The sequence below is a fragment of the Paroedura picta genome, chromosome 10 (genome assembly GCF_049243985.1).
Source record: "Paroedura picta isolate Pp20150507F chromosome 10, Ppicta_v3.0, whole genome shotgun sequence".
Taxonomy (NCBI): Eukaryota; Metazoa; Chordata; class Lepidosauria; order Squamata; family Gekkonidae; genus Paroedura; species Paroedura picta.
Window position 1 is genome coordinate 60279004 of NC_135378.1, and position 18092 is coordinate 60297095.

Here is an 18092-nt window from a genome sequence, read left to right on the forward strand (position 1 = left end):
TTGTAAAATAGGCCGGATGTATTGGGGGGAACAGAATGGTTGCTGCCATTTCAAACGTCCTTCTTAATTGCCAACTATGAAAATGGCTGGCAATCATCAAACTAGACACACCAATTCAATAATTATGAAGCATGCTAAATGTGTCTTCATGTACTTCATCAGTGATAGACCTAATTTTCTGATTCTCTACTGGTGTTCTAACATCATAACATCATAAAAAGAGCTGGATGTATTGTGGGGAACAGCATGGATGCTGCCATTTCAAAGGTCTCCTGCTCCTCCTTAGTTGCCAACTACGAAAATAGCTGGCAATCGTCAAACTGGATACATCAATTCAATGTACGAAGTATGTTAAACGTGTCCTCATGTACTTCATCAGCAATGCAGCCCCCCTTTTTTGTAATGTTATTATATCATAACACTGCAAAAAAACCCACAAACACAGAGAACTACAGGTGAAGAGAAAGGGAGGGGGAAATGAAGAACATGGCATCAAAACGTATTGCTCCCCAAAGGAAAGCAAAGAAATTTAATGGATGGGTAACTGAATGGAGAAGGATACATGACACCTTGATACCTGTTTTGTCCCCAGGTCATAACATTGCTATAATATCATGAAAGATAATTGTGTCATAATGCAATCGGGTTTGCCTTGTGCCTGCTTTACTTTCATTTATGGACCAGGCTAAAAACCCAGCTTTCTCCTAATCTTTAGGGGTTTTAACTTATCAACTGAAAAATGATCTGCTTCAGTTTTTCATTTATACAGCTTGTGTCCAATGTATTTTGAAATTGTAAGGAACCTTAAGACACAGAAATAATCAATTTAGTAGCTCTCCTAAAAAAGGCATTTTAGGGGAGGAAAGGTACGAAAGACTGACATTTGAGGAAAAGGTGATTATTTTAAGAGAATAGTACTACTCAAGCACATTATGCAAACATTACATTTTAAAGGTAAAGGTAAAGGTATCCCCTGTGCAAGCACCGAGTCATGTCTGACCCTTGGGGTGACGCCCTCTAGCGTTTTCATGGCAGACTCAATACGGGGTGGTTTGCCAGTGCCTTCCCCAGTCATGACCGTTTACCCCCCAGCAGCAAGCTGGGTACTCATTTTACCGACCTCGGAAGGATGGAAGGCTGAGTCAACCTTGAGCCGGCTGCTGGGATCGAACTCCCAACCTCATGGGCAAAGCTTTCAGGCGGCTGCCTTACCACTCTGCGCCACAAGAGGCTCATTACATTTTATTTCTTTTAAATACTTCAGCTTTTCTTTTCTACTACAAAAGAACCGAAAGCAACACATTACATGAAACCTAGTCTTCCAGTTTCCCTTGTAAGTACAATGGTAAAGATTAATAAAATATTTATGCATAACATTCCTAGTGAATGCTGTCAGATTTATTGTAGCCATATTTGCTCTCACACAGCTTGTTCAGAACATATGCTCTTTCATTTTTAGCAGCTTTCCTCTCTAGTCTTCAGGACTGGACATACTAATTTTCACTTATTTAGTTCTATATGTTAAATTTAGTTTAGAACAGTAAATTGTCCACATCTTTATAGCTATTTCTGAATAGGCCCCTAAAGTCTGGATTTTTTAATTTAAATCTGCACAATGGAACCATATGCAGATAGGGGAATTGTTGTACAAATCTGGGAGTGGGCTCTTATTTTTGCAGAAAAAGTGGAAAAGTGAAAAAAAACGGTGAGAGGAATTTAATCTCTCCATGACCGTTAAGGAAAAAAATGACATCCCCCAAGATCCCAATCACCATTGCAAGGCGCCTAGCATCACAACCCTATATACATGGCTGAAGTCAGTAATCAGTGCTCCCAGGATGAGAGGAGGAGTAAATTGGTGGCAGGAATGGAACAGCAGCAGAGAAGATGAGAAAGACATGGGAGGGAAGGAGGAAGGGCAAAGAGAGAAAGATGTGGTGAAGGAAAAAACACAGCAGCAGCAGGTGGGAGGGAAAAAAGAAAAAGAAACAGGAAAAGCAGGGACCAGCTGGCCAACAGAAATGTATGATTTTTGTTCCACTACTGCCAGAGAGCTGATGGATACTGGCTGGGTTCAGAGCAAATGCTTTCTGCACCTAGCTCAGACTCCCCAACCCGCTCAGTCAGCTGACTAGTGGTGAATGGGAAATAGAACAGAAAGTGGGGAAGAGAAGGAGACATCAGAATAATTGTGTGGGAAGGAGGAACAGGGCATTCAATAGGAGGGAAAGCAGGGATTTCCCCTCCCCCACAGGTTCCTCATGCCTCCCTATTTGTCTGTTCATAATACACAAATAAAACATTTATTTCTTAGATAAGTAATAAATAGCTTTTACTGCTTCGTACCTACCGTTTTAGAACAAAGCAACACTTACAGAGCCCTGTGTTACTGGATCTTCCAAGATTACTATACATCTCAAAGTCAAATTCAGTAACACTTCATCCACATCAAATGATATCAGCCTTCTTTGTTTTCAAGATATAGTCAAAGTTGTCAGGGTGCATAAACAGTGGCATCAACAGGAAGAGGACACAGAAAGCCCTTGAATAGCGCTTTGTTATAGCTTTTACTGGAATCACATGATTATAATGTGTGCTAGGCATTGAGCCTACTACAACACTTGTGGTGGAAAATAGGGATTAGAACTGCTATAAATAAATCAATAAAATAAGACTTTTATGAGACCCAGAAACATCCATTGGAGACAATCTGAACTTTAAAAAATCCTATCCTGACCACATAATATATAACATGAGCAATGGGGGCAAGTCTATTGCCAAATTACAGCTAGGCTTCTTTAATCAAGGACAAGACAACATTATTTGGGTTAAAAGTCTGTTGCCAAATTAAAGTTAGGATTCTTTAATCAAGGACAAGGCAACTTGCATTTTACCCAATTAAAGCACTGTTATTTGGGCTACTTCTACACAGAGATGATTCTCCATGTTGCTTTCATTGCCTCTGCATTTGCTGCAGCATTCATACTGGCAATGGAACATCCGCTTCCCTAGCACTTTCCTTGCTTCAGCTGGTCATTTTGCCCTAACGCCTGTAGGACTTCTTAAAGAATCATTAATTTACAGACTGCTATAGCATAATGACACCATAATGATCTTTAACGATGTAATTCCCAGTTTTCATTTTTAAAAAGTCTCTAGCACTTTTTGTTCTGAAGTTTTAAGAGGAAAATGTACTAGGTTCACATTTTGCCTTAAAACTCTGCAATGAAATGGGCTAGACATTTATTTTTCTTTAAAAAAAGAAAGTTGGGAACAAGTAATTATTGCAACAGACTGTTATGATGTTATTTTGCTGTAGCAAACTGTCAATTACTGCATTTTTAAAATGCCTATAGTGGTATATGTGGGAAAAAAGCAGGGGCCACAGTAAGGAAAATAGTGCTAAAGTGGACAGGACATTTAAAAATGCACACATTCCCATCAATATGACAGACACTATTTTTCCAGAAAGGTTGTTCCAATCACAGCAAGGCAGGGGGGGCACAGCTGAAGGACAAACAGAGGACAATGTCATGTATATGCGCTTGAAAACAGCCCTGCTGTAAGGATGCCAAGTTGGAGCAAAACATCCATATGGAAGCAGCCTTGGTTTGGAAGTCATTTAACCTCCAGAATTGCATAAATAGTGGCACTTACCAATCAAGATTTCACCAGACCTTATTGCTGAACTGCCAGGAATCAAGCCATGCACAACAAGTTTCTCTTCTTCAGCACTTCTATACTCAATACCGTGTCTGTGTTTTTCAGCTTTTCGCCATGGAGACTGATGGGCAATCCCTATTAATGACTCCAGAAGCTTGAGCTGCTCTCCCGTCTCAGCATTTGATTGCCTCTTTGGATTTATGTAAACATAGACATCTTTGTACTGTTGTTGGATTACAACTCCTACTTTCTGACTGGAATGGTGTTTCAATATGGATGCTGGACCAGAGGCATGTACATCACGTTTCCCAGTTGCTTTCTTCTTTACAGACTGTTTTGATAAAAGATTTTTATTTCTTAATAGTTTTGTGAATTTTTCCAATTTGTGTGCATTTTGTCTATGTTTCTGAGATATCTCATGAATAACTTCAGGTTCATTTTCACAAAACCTGACATGGTTCACCACAGGCACATCCACAGAATTGTCTTGAAGGGCAGCTTCTTCATCTTCACTTAGTTCTAGATAGAACAATTCTCCGTTTTTCTGTACACTGTCCAGCCATTCAGGCTCAAAGTCACTGAGAAAAAGAAGACAGAAGGACAATCACCATGACATAAAGGGTGAAAAGATCTGAAGTCATCTAAGTTCTGCAGACCTTAGTTTTTCAGAACATAGTATTGGGAAGGGAAAGGAAAAACAGCATCAAGATACTAGAAATCAGCAGTTCATGTCCTTTTCCTCTATTTTCCTCAAGCACTTTTAAATTTATTATTTATTTTTAGATTTCTATCCCACCACTTTCCAAGGGCTCATGGTGGGTTTCAGTACATAAAGCTGATAAAACCTTGTAAACCCCATTAACTATAAAACCCCCACACAACAACAAACCCACAAGATTGGTGGCATAAATCCTCCCCATCCCCAGAGCAAGCCATCCTAGCGGTGGGATATGCAGATATTAATGCTCAACCTAAACCTGAGGAGGAGCCCTGTTGATCTTATCCCTAGTCTCAACCAAAGACCTGGATGTAGAACTCCATCTTACAGGCCCTGTGGAACTGTGAAAGCTCCAACAGGACCCTCAGCTCTTCTGGGAGCTCATTCCACCAGGTCAGGGCCAAGACCAAAAAGGCCCCAGTCGTGCTTCCTTAGGGCCAGGGACCTCCAGTAGATTAGCACCCACAGAGTGAAGGGCCTTGCGGGGAGCATAAGGAGACAAGCGATCCCTCAGACAGGGAATGGTCAAGCTGTGAATGGCCTTAAAAGTTAACATCAAAACCCTGAACCTGATCCAAGCCGCAGCTGCCTCAGCACCGGCTGGATATGCGCCCTCCAAGATGTCCCCATGAGGATCCTAGTGACTGAGGGTAGTGGTGCCTATGATCAGCTGTTCCTGATGTTTAATGTAATATATAGCGGAGTGGTTAAAGTGACCTTGAACCAGTCACACACTCAGCCTAACCAGACTCACAAGCTTATTGTTAGGACGGAATGGAGACGAGGAAGACAATGTAAGCTAATTTGGGTCCCTATTGGGGATAAAGGCAGGGTAGAAATGAAGCAAATAAATCCAATACATGTGGTTACTAGTCTCCTGCGTATTATTAATAGTTATTAGGATAAGAACAGCCTTGTTGGATTAGAACAAAATCCAGGTACTTCAGCATGCAACCTTTTATCATACCCCTGGGAACCTCACAAACATGGCATCAGTCCAATGCCCATGTCCACTTCTTCACATTTATCCCGGCATCTGTAGTTAGATATACTGTTGATCATGGAGGTTCTACTTAGATGTAGTGCCTTTAATAATTAACAATCCATCTTGAACTTGGCAGATCCTTTTAAAAAACCTATATAATCTGGCAGACTAAATACATCTGGTGGTAATAAAATCCTTAATTACAGATGTCAAAAATTATTTCTCTGTCTGCCCTGAACCTACAGTTGATTAATTTCTTTGATTGGCTCCAAGTCGATAATATAGAAGGGGAAGAAATCCTCCCTATTTTCTTCATGCAACTTTAAAGTTGCACAAAGTCAAGTCTCTCCTCACAACTGTCCTTTTACTTAACTAAAATGATACAATCTACTTAGCCATTCCACATGTCAGATATTCCACTATCACCATTTCCCTGATTATCTTTACTACCTTTTTCAGTTGTATACTTGTTTTGACCTAAGGTTTTGACCAAATGAGGGCACAACCCTTATTTATATAGTATCTTTAGAAGTCTTAGCACATCCTGGACCTGTATTTTGGAACTTTGCATTTCAAAATTCTAAGTACTCTATTTCAAAAATGTTTTGGCAATTCCCAGGCATGTTATAAGGTACACTCATAACATTCACGCAGGCATGTCACTTTTACAGAATGATCCTCCTGAAAAGGAGAAGAACCACCGTGAATTATTGCAGACTGTGCTAGAGAGGCAGAGGTACTGAACAAGAGAGTCAATAGAATCAGAGTCCAGTAGCACCTTTAAGATCAACAAAGATTTATTCAGGCCGTGAGCATAAATCTTTGTTGGTTTTAAAGGTGCTACTGGACTCTGATTCTATTGTGCTACTTCAGACCAACACAGCTACCCATTTGAACAAGAGAGTGTATAGGAGAACAGAACTGGACCAAACATATGTGAGTCCACATGCAGACTCTGTTCTGGCAGATAAAAGCAGGGGTTAGTAGAAGAAGCTACTCCCCCTCCTCGGCTTCCCAGCTTTTTGATCCTTTTCCAAACAATATTTACATTCCATATTGACATAGTGACCTCTTTGAGCTAGAATTCAAGACTAGCAATCAGTGAAAAGGAGATGTATGGAACTCCAGTGGTTGGGTGGGGGCAGAAGACTCTGAACAAGGAATCCTGAATTCCTAGCCTGCTCATGCTTAGTCCACAAATATGGGAGCAACCTCTCCAGACCTTCCAATACAACAGACTAGAGAAAACATAACTGAGAGGAAAAGTGAGAAAAATACACTTCTGCGATCTGCACCCCCCTCATTCAAGCTCTAGGTGGGGGAGAAGGGGCTAGGGATGCAGCACCCTAATTAATACATCGGCGAGGTTCCTGGACTATTATTTATTTAGAAGATTCATAATCCCCTCTTTAGCCTAAAAGGTTTCCGCGGCATGTAGGCTTGAAAGCGAGAGAGATCCACTACAACTGGGAAGAACAGCATGAGGCTTGAAAGACCTCGCCTTAAGGCGCCACTTTGATCACCAGCAGCTGGAAGGGGCGGCGACCACCCGCGCCAGGCTGAGCCCAGACTGCGGGCGGGAGTCTAAGAGCGCCTCCTCACACGCCTGCCCCACGGGGAGACCTGCTCCTCTCCCACCCCTCCTTACTCGGAGCTCCAAGACACAGACGCAGAGCACGAGTCGCCGCCGTCCCCTGTCGAGGGACTGTCCCCACATGCGTCGTCACAGTCCTCGGCGAGCGGCAGGAGCGCTTTCTCCATAGCACTGACTGCCGCTTTCCTACGGGCTTAGGCAGCCGGCCGCCGCCATGACAGGAACAGCGGGAAGCCCGAGGGGAAGCATGTGACCCCCACTCGGCCGCTCCATAGGCTCCCGCTGAGGAAGCCATGGCAACAAGAGAAGCTCCAGGAGGCCTGGGCCAAACTGGAAGGGGGAAGCCCCCGCCCCCGCCACCTAATAGTGCGCCCTGACCTTAACCAAAACAGGGATTTAATTCCAGCGCCTTGATGATTAGGACGGGGTCGGGCAAGCCTTGCTTTCTGACCCCGTACTCTGAGAGATGGGCAGCAGCGGGTCCGTGCTATCCAGCACACATTCCGAAAAAAGTAAAAGACGGATGTGCATGGATCCTCCACTTTTCAAAAGAGAACTCCACCAAATCCAGTAAAAGAACACGTGTGGAAGCTAGGACTACAGACGGGACCATGACAAAACATGGCACAGCAGCAGCAGACAATCCTGGTTCCGAGGCATGGATCCTCATTATTTCACATGATTTTTTACACTGAAATGGAATAAAACCACCATCATGTTGTTTGTACCATGTCTTAGTGTACAAACAGCACAACAACAATCATGCATCCACTGTGTTCTGGTGCCAATACTGATTAAAACATTTAGTTGCCATCCACGGATCCTCATGAAAACTCATGGTTAACTTAGGAGATCAGGCTAGCCCGGGGCATTTTGTATAACCATTGGTATATAACAGTTGAGGCTATCTTAGAGAAAGAGAGAAGGGGAAATAATTGTTTGCCTTTACAGTAACCACAAAGACAATCACAATGCCTGTGGGAAAGGTATTTCTCCATCTTTTCCCTCCTGAAGAGACAGCAAAGTAGCTGGATGTTGCTGTTCAAGCACAATTACATGAGAATCAGCTGGTGGCCTCATGACTAGGATCAGGCTATAACCATGCTTTAATCCTGTCAACCACTGCCTGTTCTTGGCTCTTCCCAAACTGACATGTTCCCTTCTTAGACTGTTTATGCACTGGGAACTTCACTGCCCCAGCTCCTGCGCAGGAGCACAAATGGGGGCGGATGAGGTGCTCCAGGCCAAATGCTCCTCTATATGGGTGCAGGAAGAGGTGGGGCATCCTGCCACGACTAAAACTCCAACCTGTAGCACAGCATGAAACCTTCAGTGCATAAACTGTCTTCGTGAAGCTTCATCTCTGCACATTTATTTTACTTCAGTACTTATACTCTGCTTCTCTACTCAATGAGGACCCAAAGCAGCTTATCATTCATTCCTCCTCCATTCTATCCTCACAACAATGAATTTGTGAAGGAGGTTGAGAGAAGGTAACTGATCCAAGACCATTCAGCAATTTTCCATGGCAAGGGGGGAATTTGAACCTAGGCCTCCCACATTCTGGTCCTTTCCCCTACGTTTTCTGGAGAAGGGGATTCCTGGTGAAACTTATAGGTGCTGATTTATGATGCAGTTTCCAAATCGCTGCTCTATATATCTATTGATCCAAACCACTGCTCCCTTTAGGATCAGAACTACATATTTGACATTCTAAGGCTGCAATCCTAAATATACTTTCCTGAGATAAAGCTCTATTGACTAATATGGGACTTATTTCTGAGCAGACTTGCTTAGGATTGCTCCCTCAGTGTGTACATTCACGAGGATGTCCAGTTGAACAGATTTAACAATGCCATATAAACCAATGTCATATCTTTTTGAGTCCATTGAAGGCAATGAGCTTAGAAGAGGATGTATCTCTACTGAGGATGGGATGGCACTGTAATAATACAGTGTTCTCATTGCAAAGTTTTAGTAGACATTTCTTTTCTCGTGCTATTAATTTTGACAGCAGAGCCTTATTGGCCTCCATTCTAATTCTTTCCTAGCACTGATATATCTATTAGACATTATTATAATAATTAGAAGGCCTTAAATGGTTCTTTTTCTCACCATCTACATTCCCTGTGATAAGGGAAAGTTCCAAGTAGGATTTTGTTTGTGATCTAAACAATAAAATGATCACTCCCCTGGTCTGGATAAATCTCATACGAGTCATGGAGATTGTGACATCATTTGAGCAAACTGAGACACAACGTGTAATTTTAACAACTGCCATTCTTGGCTTTCATTTCTTGCGGTTGTGTTAAGGCATAGCAATAAGCTATATTGAATTGCTGCTTATATAAGCAGTCTTATGAGTCTCCTATTACTTTGTCTGCCCCTGAATAGTAAGTCCCCCATCAGGGTCTATAAATTAAAGAGTAAGAGAACAAGAGATGATTCCTTTATTGCATAGCTCACTGGAGATTTCCTGCAACATTTAGGAGCCTTTCCATGCTGTTATCAGTTCTGGCTAGAGCAGGAATTAAAGGGGAGATATTATAGTATGGATGTAAGTTATCAGTTAGGTGAGGCAACATAGTGTGCATATTTAATCAATAACAAGCTGAAGTAGTAAGTTTACTGAAGTAATCACCAACATAGGGGAGTTTCTCTTTTAAAATATAAATGGAACTCTTATGTTAAAGGATTAAATCTCTCAGGAAATAAGGATTAAAATAATTATCGTCACCTGAACTAACCAATATTTAATTACTTAAAAATATGAACATATTCAGAATTATACTGTCTCAGCCCATCTAACTATTTTAAAAAAGAAATATTTGCATTCTTAAAAAAAAACATTTACTTTGGATTAGCCTCCCTCAACAATCACCCCATGGTTTTTGATTTACAAAAATTAAAGGAGAGCATAATCTTCACACAATACACAACTGTGCCATAAGGGGTGGGGGGAAAAACTACTTTTAAAAATATTTGACGTGCATATACAAGATTACAGTCATACCTGCAAATAGAACAGGGGTGCAAAACTTGCTATCCTTTCAGCTTGTGCTTATGGATAAAAAGACATTTCTGACTCCCCTCCCCACCAAATCAGGATTAATAACTGCTATATATGGTGGTGGTAGGAATAAGTTATTTCGGGGAAACAGCATGGTTTCATGTTTATGTGGGGGGAAGTAATGCCCAATTTATGGTCTAAATGCTCCTTTCCCATGGTGGTTTCAAAAGAAATTTAAAAATGGCTACAAAGCTTTTTAGTCTCCAACATCTCACTTTGCTGTGCCTAAAATTTATGGTTTCAAACTGTTTCTAACAACTTTAAGATTTCTCAGAATTTTGCACGGATTCTTCGACAGGGGGGTCACTAAAGCTGGAGAATTTACCTGCTATTACATATAACTGCCTATCTTATGGTGGAGTACTGAGAATGCTTTAAGATAATACATTGTCTGATGACATGGTGAAATAATAAATTCCAAGAGGCCTGACAAGTGTCCTGTGTGAATTTTAAGAATATAATCTTTGGCAACATGCCGAGGTTCTATGGGAGTTAAGCAGAAGTTCCTTGGCAGGCAAGTCCACATACAATTGATGGTAGAAAGTCTAAGAACTCTTTAATAGAGGATTCATCCTGAGCAGACATTAGCTTCATGCAGCATGAATGCACTATCACATTTCTCTTAAAGATTACCGAGAACACTTTTGTGGAAACAGCCAAGGCATACTTGGAAGTTTAAATGGCCAAGGACAAGTCAGGCACAGTCACTCTTATATAAGCCATCACTGCTGGGGCCACTCAGCTTGGACCTGGGATGCACCAGTTGAGTCTACCACATCGATGCCTGCACTGTAGGCTAGGACTGAACTTATGGCCACAGCAGCTTGATGTAGGGGTTAAAAGTCAGGTTTGATTCCCCACTCCTTCACAGTGCAGCCAGCTGGGTGTCCTTGGGCTAATCACAGTCCTGTTAAAGTTGTTCTCACAGATCAGTCCTGTCAGGACTGTCTCAGCCCCACCTACCTCCCCAGGTGTCAGTTGTGGGGAAAGGAAGGGAAGGTGGTTGTATGCTGCTTTGAGATTCTTTGAGGGTAGTGAAAGCAGGGCCTAAAAACCAATTCTTCCTCCTCCTTCTCCTTCCGGAGTGACGTGCCTGGCTGCCAGTGGTCCTACGCACTGGTCGACCAAGAACTTTCCCTGTCGGTTAAATGGTCATTCCATCCATGGGGGCAGCAAGTCCGTGCCCCCCTTCACTCTACATGGAAGTCAGCTGCACATGGCTACTGTGACACCTACAGGTGTATGTAGGGGAGAGGAACATGAGTATGATGAGGGTGTGCTGTGCATGTTGTGCCCATTGCCAGAGGAGAGAGCAAGCATGAAAACCGTGGAAGTGGGATCCCCAGAGGGGAAATCAGAAATGCTTTTGGCGTCGGCGGGGGTGGTGGTGAACATAGCATGTTGCCCTCAGCCGGGGAGGGCCCTGCTCTGCCGTGGCCCCCCGAGAGGATCGCACTGACCTGTGCAGCAGGATGCTCTCAAGAGAGTCCAGATCCTCCAGGTTTCTGGTGACAGGTCTGGGGATTCTGTGCTTGCCCGTGCGGAACATGCTGCAGAAAGAGATGCCGCTGCTGCTCCCGCTGCCGCCGCCGCCTCTTCCTCATTGCCCGGGCACGAAGCCGCGCCTGCACAGCCCATCGACTTGCATGCACGATCTGGTCGGTCGCCGGGGCCGTCCGGGCAAAGGCAGCCGTGCAGGAGGGGGCGAAGAGGTGGGAAACCAAATGCTGCAGATGGGAGCAGCCCGCGCCGGGAGAAAGTGCAAAGCCTTCGCTCCGGCTCTTCCCTGCAGGGCCCGGCGGCCTCGCCTGCGTCCGGAGATCTGAATCCCCCCCGGCGTCATTCAGAATCCGAGATCGGGATCTCTGGTCATCTGCAGCGGGCGAGTGCCTCAACCCGGCCGCCACCGCAACGGCGAACTCTGTCGCTAAAGAAACTTCGCCGGCTGCTCTACCAAAGCATGTGGGAGCCGCTCGGCCCTCCCGCTTCCTCTTCAGTTCTCCGGGGTCTTAAAGTCCCCCTCTCGCTTTTGTGAACTGCTGCCAGTTTATGTCACTGGGTCTAAATCCCATAGTGAGAGCCTTACTTCTGAGCCTCTCTGGTGGTAGGCAAGTTGTGCATAAGGGAACCATTGTAAAATCGAACCTATCATCTTGTTCCTGTCTTTTCCGCAGTAAAAACTGATTTCACGCATAGAAGCACTCTTATATGGAAGGACTCGTGCAACTCTCCTGAGACATTTCAGGCATTACTGATGGAGTTTGTTAGCCAGTGTTCATCCAGGAATCTGATGTCACTGATGATGACTTCTCATTTCTAAAGCATCAGAGGAGACCAGAGTTCAAAGTTCCACGCTACCCACAAGTTTGCTCACAATGCCATCCTAAACAGTCACACACCTTTCTAATTGCATTGACTTCAGCGGATTTAGAGGGATATAACTCTGTTTTTGATTGTATTAAGTAATTTTCATTCGCAGTCTCTCATCCTAACCTACCACAAAGGGTTGTTCTTGGAAGAGTTTGAATCTGCAAGAGGGGAGAAGCACCAGGCTGCTTAAAAGAATAAAATAGTTTTATTGTGAAGAGGGAAGCAATTTTGTGTAGAAAGAGAGAATCCCAAAAGTCTAACTGTTCTGTTCATTCTGTAAGCATGGCAGGAAGTATGCTAAAAGGAGCAGGAAGTCTCCAAACAACCAATCTGGACATTGAAGGAGAGTATTTGAAAAATGCTAGGACATTCCCATTCCAACTATGCTAAACACATATGTCTTCTGATGCCCCCTGTAGGACATTTGTCAAATGTTTTTGAATCATGCACACTACAGATCTTGGCTACTCCTACAATTAAGATAAAATAGGGTGAACTATGTGATACCCTGAGGTTCCTGTAGGAATGGTAGGAAAAAACAGTTATATATCAACATAAAAAATCATAATGTATGCCTTTAAGCTGGCATTCTGTCATTTTTTATCCTATTTTTCTTACAAGGATCTTAAGGCAGCATACATGTTTCTGCCCTCCTGTTTTTGTACCCTTATAACAATACTGTAAAGTAGATTAGAAGTCTAAAGGTTTAAAGTCACCAGTTGAAATTCCTGACACAATGTGACTGATGAGTCCAGACCTTCCCAGGTCAACTCTAATGCCTTGAACACTATACTAGTTGCTCTGATACTTAGGGTTAGAATCCCAAAATGGTCCATGGCTCTTTCAGGTGGATTCCCAGCTCTGGTTTGGGAAATACTTGGAGCTTTGAGGGGTGGAGTGAGAATGGGGTTTGAAGAGGGGGAGACCTCAGCAGGGTATAATTCCATAAAGTTCATCCTCCAAAGCAGCCATTTTCTCAAGGAAAACTCCCTACCCGGAGGCTAGAAACTTATTGCAAGGCTAGGAGGGAGGTGGGGGTGACCTGGAAGGGAAAGCTCTCTGCGGATGAACAGTACATTTGGCCTCTCCAGAAGTTTTGAAATGGCAATTAAATATAGCTGGTTGCTTAGTAGTGCTTTACGTTTAGAAATAAAACAACAACAAAAAAGTAAGTGTTGTGAAGTTCTTACATTTTTGGTCAAAAAAGATTGTGGAATTACTTTGCAGGTAGGTCCTGAAAAGCACAGTAAATTTAAAAGAGGGTCTGTGTTCAAAATGTTTGAGAACCAGTAGACAACCTGATACTGGCTCATTGCACTAGAATGGAAAGTTCTTGACATAAGGCAGACAGCAATACAGAAATGTCCTGGTTTGCTGATTTGGATTTATGTTTTTATTACCCATAGCTCTGAAGGTTTAAGCCTCACAAGTGAAGACTATGGCAGGATTCTATCAGGTGAAGAGCCCCTATGGCAGAATTACTGCTTGAAAACAGGATATTTGATTGCATTCTGGTAGCATGATGGAGCTGAAGCCACTTCCTGTATGCAGATGCCCTTTCTGTATCAGAGCCCTTCACAAAGTATGGGTTATCAAAGAAACCAGCATATGTAAAAAGAGAAGTAATGGCTGGAAAAGAAAACAGTTTTCCTGTTAATTTTGGATAAGTTAGCAGATACTTTCACATTACAAACCAATTTAAGCTAAATAAATAAGTAAATCCTCACACACAGCCAGGTCTTTGAACTGCAAACCTGAAATTATTCCTAGTCATATTTAAAAAACTGAGCAAAAACAACTTGGACTGACATGCATTACTTTGCGTTGTTTGGTACCCGTTTTTATGAGAAAGCACAAATTGATGGATATTTAGAGTAATCAGTGCTGTAACTATTAAGAAAATAAGTCAAAACCATTAATTCCCTTCAAGGGGCATAGACAGAGAGGAGGATGGCATCTGGACAGATACTCTGCTGTATTCATTCTGTGCAAAAGTTATGTTTGCTGTAATGGAGGTCTGGTTTCTGAAAGGGACAGAAATATCATATGGTGCTAACATTTTCCAGTCCTTTTCAACAGATTGTGAAACAGCTGACTATTAGCATACAGGTTTTGAAAAGGAAAAAGTGCTGCCTGTTGAGGATTAAGCATTTGTTTGCATGAAAATAAATACTTCAGAATGCTTCTGGAGTGTGTGCATATTTACTATTTGCAATTCTTCCAGAACAGGCTACATAGCCCAGCCTTCCCTCCCTTCTGATTCCACTGCTTTGGAAAGGCTGAAATTATATCTAAATAAAGGGAATGTTATCTATAAATTCTCAGACTCATCTTAAGTTACCACCAGATTCTGGAAACAGCTTCAAAAACCACTGGGCAAAAAATAAAAGGGTTATTAAAGGCCTTTCAGAAAGGGACATGAAAGTACATCTGGTCTAAAAATCCCAGCAAGAAAATCACTATAAAAATATGTGCAGTTAGTATTTAGTCCATATGGACACAAGGGAGTTAGCTCAAATGGCAGAGTGTTTACCTTACATACTAGAGGTAGTAGGATCAATGCCTGCATTCTCTAGCAGAAACCACAAGCTAAGATCTTCCCCTTAGAGCTCTGGGACTGGGCACAGGATCCTGTATGTACATGCATGCGGATGCATGCAGTTCTAGCAGCAAGCAACTGGTGTGATGGAAATTAGCTGAAGCAGTCAAGTGTTTCTATCAAGAATCCACATCCTCTGACTGTGTTTTGCTCACTCCAGCAGCCCCTTCTCATTTTCAGAGGATGGGGAGGCCAGTCATTCATCTTGATCTCCACTCAGCTAGTCAACCTTTTGGGGGAGGTTTCATCCCTCACATTTTACAAATGAAAGAGGGTTGTATGTGTGTAACCATGTGTTCCCTAGATATCAGGGGACTCTTCAGCAGTATTTACGCAGAAGTGAAATTGGGTCAAATTAAAAGCAGAGCACTGAGGTAGAATTTAAGAGTCAGTGGGAATCTTGCAGAATGGGCAGCCCATATTTCCATTTTGGGGAAACTATTTGTATGATGTATTTTTGGCATTCTGCTCCCCATCACATTTCCATGAAGCTCACCATGGATTAAAATTTCCTTCGGTATCACTTCAGCCCTCACTTAGCCCCTTTTCCTGTTTTATTTGGCTTATTTAAGACCACATTTGTATTGTTCTATATGTACTCTATTTTAACAGACCCTTAAATCCTTGTGGACCTCCCTTTCATCTGTGTAGAAACTCTATTCCTTTTATTTATTATTTTTTGCAAGAATGGGGGAAGTATAGTGCTATGATTGAACACTAGTCTTGGATCCCTGAGATAAAGAAATTGACAAGGCAAGCTCTAAAAAATATTAAACAAAAATGTAATGGAGCAATTTCCTCTCTTTGGAAAACTAAAAAAAAAAAAAAAGAAACCCTCCCCCCCTGTTTGTTATTGCGTTGCAAACAGAGCTGGTGGGTATGGGCATCTGTGGGCAAAATATTTGGAGGAACAAAATCTCAGCATAAAAACAAAATCAGGGAGGCAGGCTGCTTTCTGCTTGGTTTGATCAGAGCATATCCTATTAGTCTTCCCCCTGTTTTTATCAGACCCTTATCAGAGGTGCTTCCTACAGCCACCCTGAAATCTTATGCTGGGTGTATGTGCGGCAGCAGGGAGTGAAGCTCCTCCACCAACTTTCCCTCTTCAATGCACCCCTTTCCCCAAGGTGAGGTAGGGAAGCCCAGAGCTTGCTGCTGCCCCAGCCCATACCCAAGCTTTTGCACGTTCTTTCTCCATGCCTTTGTGCACCCATAGCGCAAAGAGCAATGAGGGTGGGTGAGCTAGAGAGCTGCAGCTGGAAGGGCTGCTTTGCCTGCCCCTGCTTGCTTCCACTCTGTGGTTGCACATAGGTGAGGGGAAAGAACATGCAAGAGCTTGGGCATGGGTTGCAGCAGGCTCTGTGCCTTCCTGCCTCACCGTCACACCGCCTTGAGAGTTTTTCATGCTTTTGGAATTGCAATCAGCAAGTAATTTGGTGATGTCAACATGTGTGGCCATGTAGTCCTACTTGCAAAGCCAGCCATAGGGGCTTACATTGTGTTTTCTTTGAGGAGACTGAAGCAGATGAATATGATATATATTCTGTAAAGATTATTCCTTTTAAACCTAAAGTGCTGTAACTCTGGATCTGTGCCTAATCTACCAAGGGTAACCCAAAACTGCAGATGCTCTGTTACTCTGCAGATCTATTTTTCTGGAGGGACTCAGGACCAAGTCTAGTCCAAAAGTCCCAACAAATGGGCATACCTACAAAAGCATTCAGAAGCATAGTTTATTGCACAGAGAGTGTTAATGCTAGACTGCATACTTGGGGGTCATAGAAATTAGATGGATAAAATAGATTCTAGCATTGTACAGGATGGGAACGTGGTATTCTGCAGAAATAGCCACCCAAGAGAAATCAAAACAGCATGAGGAACTGCCTTCATGTTAACATAAACATGCCCATCACAATTTGGACCAATCTGGAACTTTATTCAAAGAGACATTTCCAGCCACCCACACCAAACAACCCTCCGATTCTTCACATTTTATGATGTAGTGCAGAGATTTTACTCCCAGCACACAGATGAAAACTACAAAGAAACGGGTTCTGTGCAGAGCTATCAGAAGTTAGCCATTGTGCATCAACCATGATCAAAATCTGGAGAAAACTTTGGAAGCAGAAAGGGACTTGGGGTGGTTCTCCCTTCCCCTTTTGCTCAAAAGCCAAAGTTAAATCAAAAGTGTAAAGATTGTCAAATTAGTCCCCCCCCACACACCTTCCCCACCTGTTAGAGGGCACACCACTTCAACACCATCCACAATGTACTCCTTCATATATAGAAAGGTGAGTAGTAACCCAATGAAAGCTACCACAAATCTGGTTAGTCTTTAAGGTGCTACTGGGCTCTTCCTGTTTTCTACTGCTACAGACAAACACTGATCTTCCCTAGTATGTATTGTATTTAAATGTATTTAAATGTGAATAAATAAAATAAATAAGCTCAGGAAAACACTGAGGAAGGAAACAGCATAAAAAAAGAAGCAAAAGTCATGTAATACCTTTTTTAAGGACCAATCAAAATACAATGAAAAGCCATGGACTGCAACTCACAATCCCAGAAATCTTCATCAGACTGGATGATTGGGGCGTATTTTTTTAAGGTGGTGGGGTTGAAGAGAGAACATGACACTTCAGGACAAGGTGGAATAATCCCGGTGTCTGATGTTTCAAAATGGAATGTGTTCTAATGTGTTGTAAATTGGATGACTTGGTCTAACATGCAAACAAATATTAGCCTCATGGCAGCTGGGACAAAGAGAAGCAGAAATAAAATTTGCCACATTCCACCTGAAAGTATAAGAGCCTCTTGTGGTGCAGAGTGGTAAGGCAGCTGATATGCAGTCTGAAAGCTCTGCCCATGAGGCTGGGAGTTCGATCCCAGCAGCCAGCTCAAGGTTGACTCAGCCTTCCATCCTTCCGAGGTCGGTAAAATGAGTACCCAGCTTGCTGGGGGGTAAACGGTAATGACTGGGGAAGGCACTGGCAAACCACCCTGTATTGAGTCTGCCATGAAAACGCTAGAGGGCGTCACCCCAAGAGTCAGACATGACCTGGTGCTTGCACAGGGGGTAAAGGTAAAGGTAAA

The 18092-nt window shown here is 42.8% G+C and overlaps 1 protein-coding gene across 2 annotated transcripts in view; it reads right to left on the reverse strand.

Annotated features, from left to right (window-relative positions):
- The window catches only part of INTU (inturned planar cell polarity protein), a 32901-nt gene extending 20915 nt beyond the window's left edge, over window positions 1-11986 (reverse strand). Inside the window, exons 1-2 of one of the 2 annotated variants that reach the window (XM_077300346.1) lie at window positions 11491-11986; window positions 3658-4241 (exon numbers count right to left, since the gene is read on the reverse strand). In XM_077300346.1, the coding sequence (XP_077156461.1) occupies window positions 3658-4241; window positions 11491-11579 (673 nt within the window). In that variant the 5' untranslated portion in view covers window positions 11580-11986. Of the gene's footprint in view, window positions 1-3657; window positions 4242-7014; window positions 7217-11490 lie in introns of those variants that run through there. The other variant, XM_077300345.1, reaches the window with a different exon arrangement.
- Between the last annotated feature and the right edge of the window lie 6106 nt (window positions 11987-18092).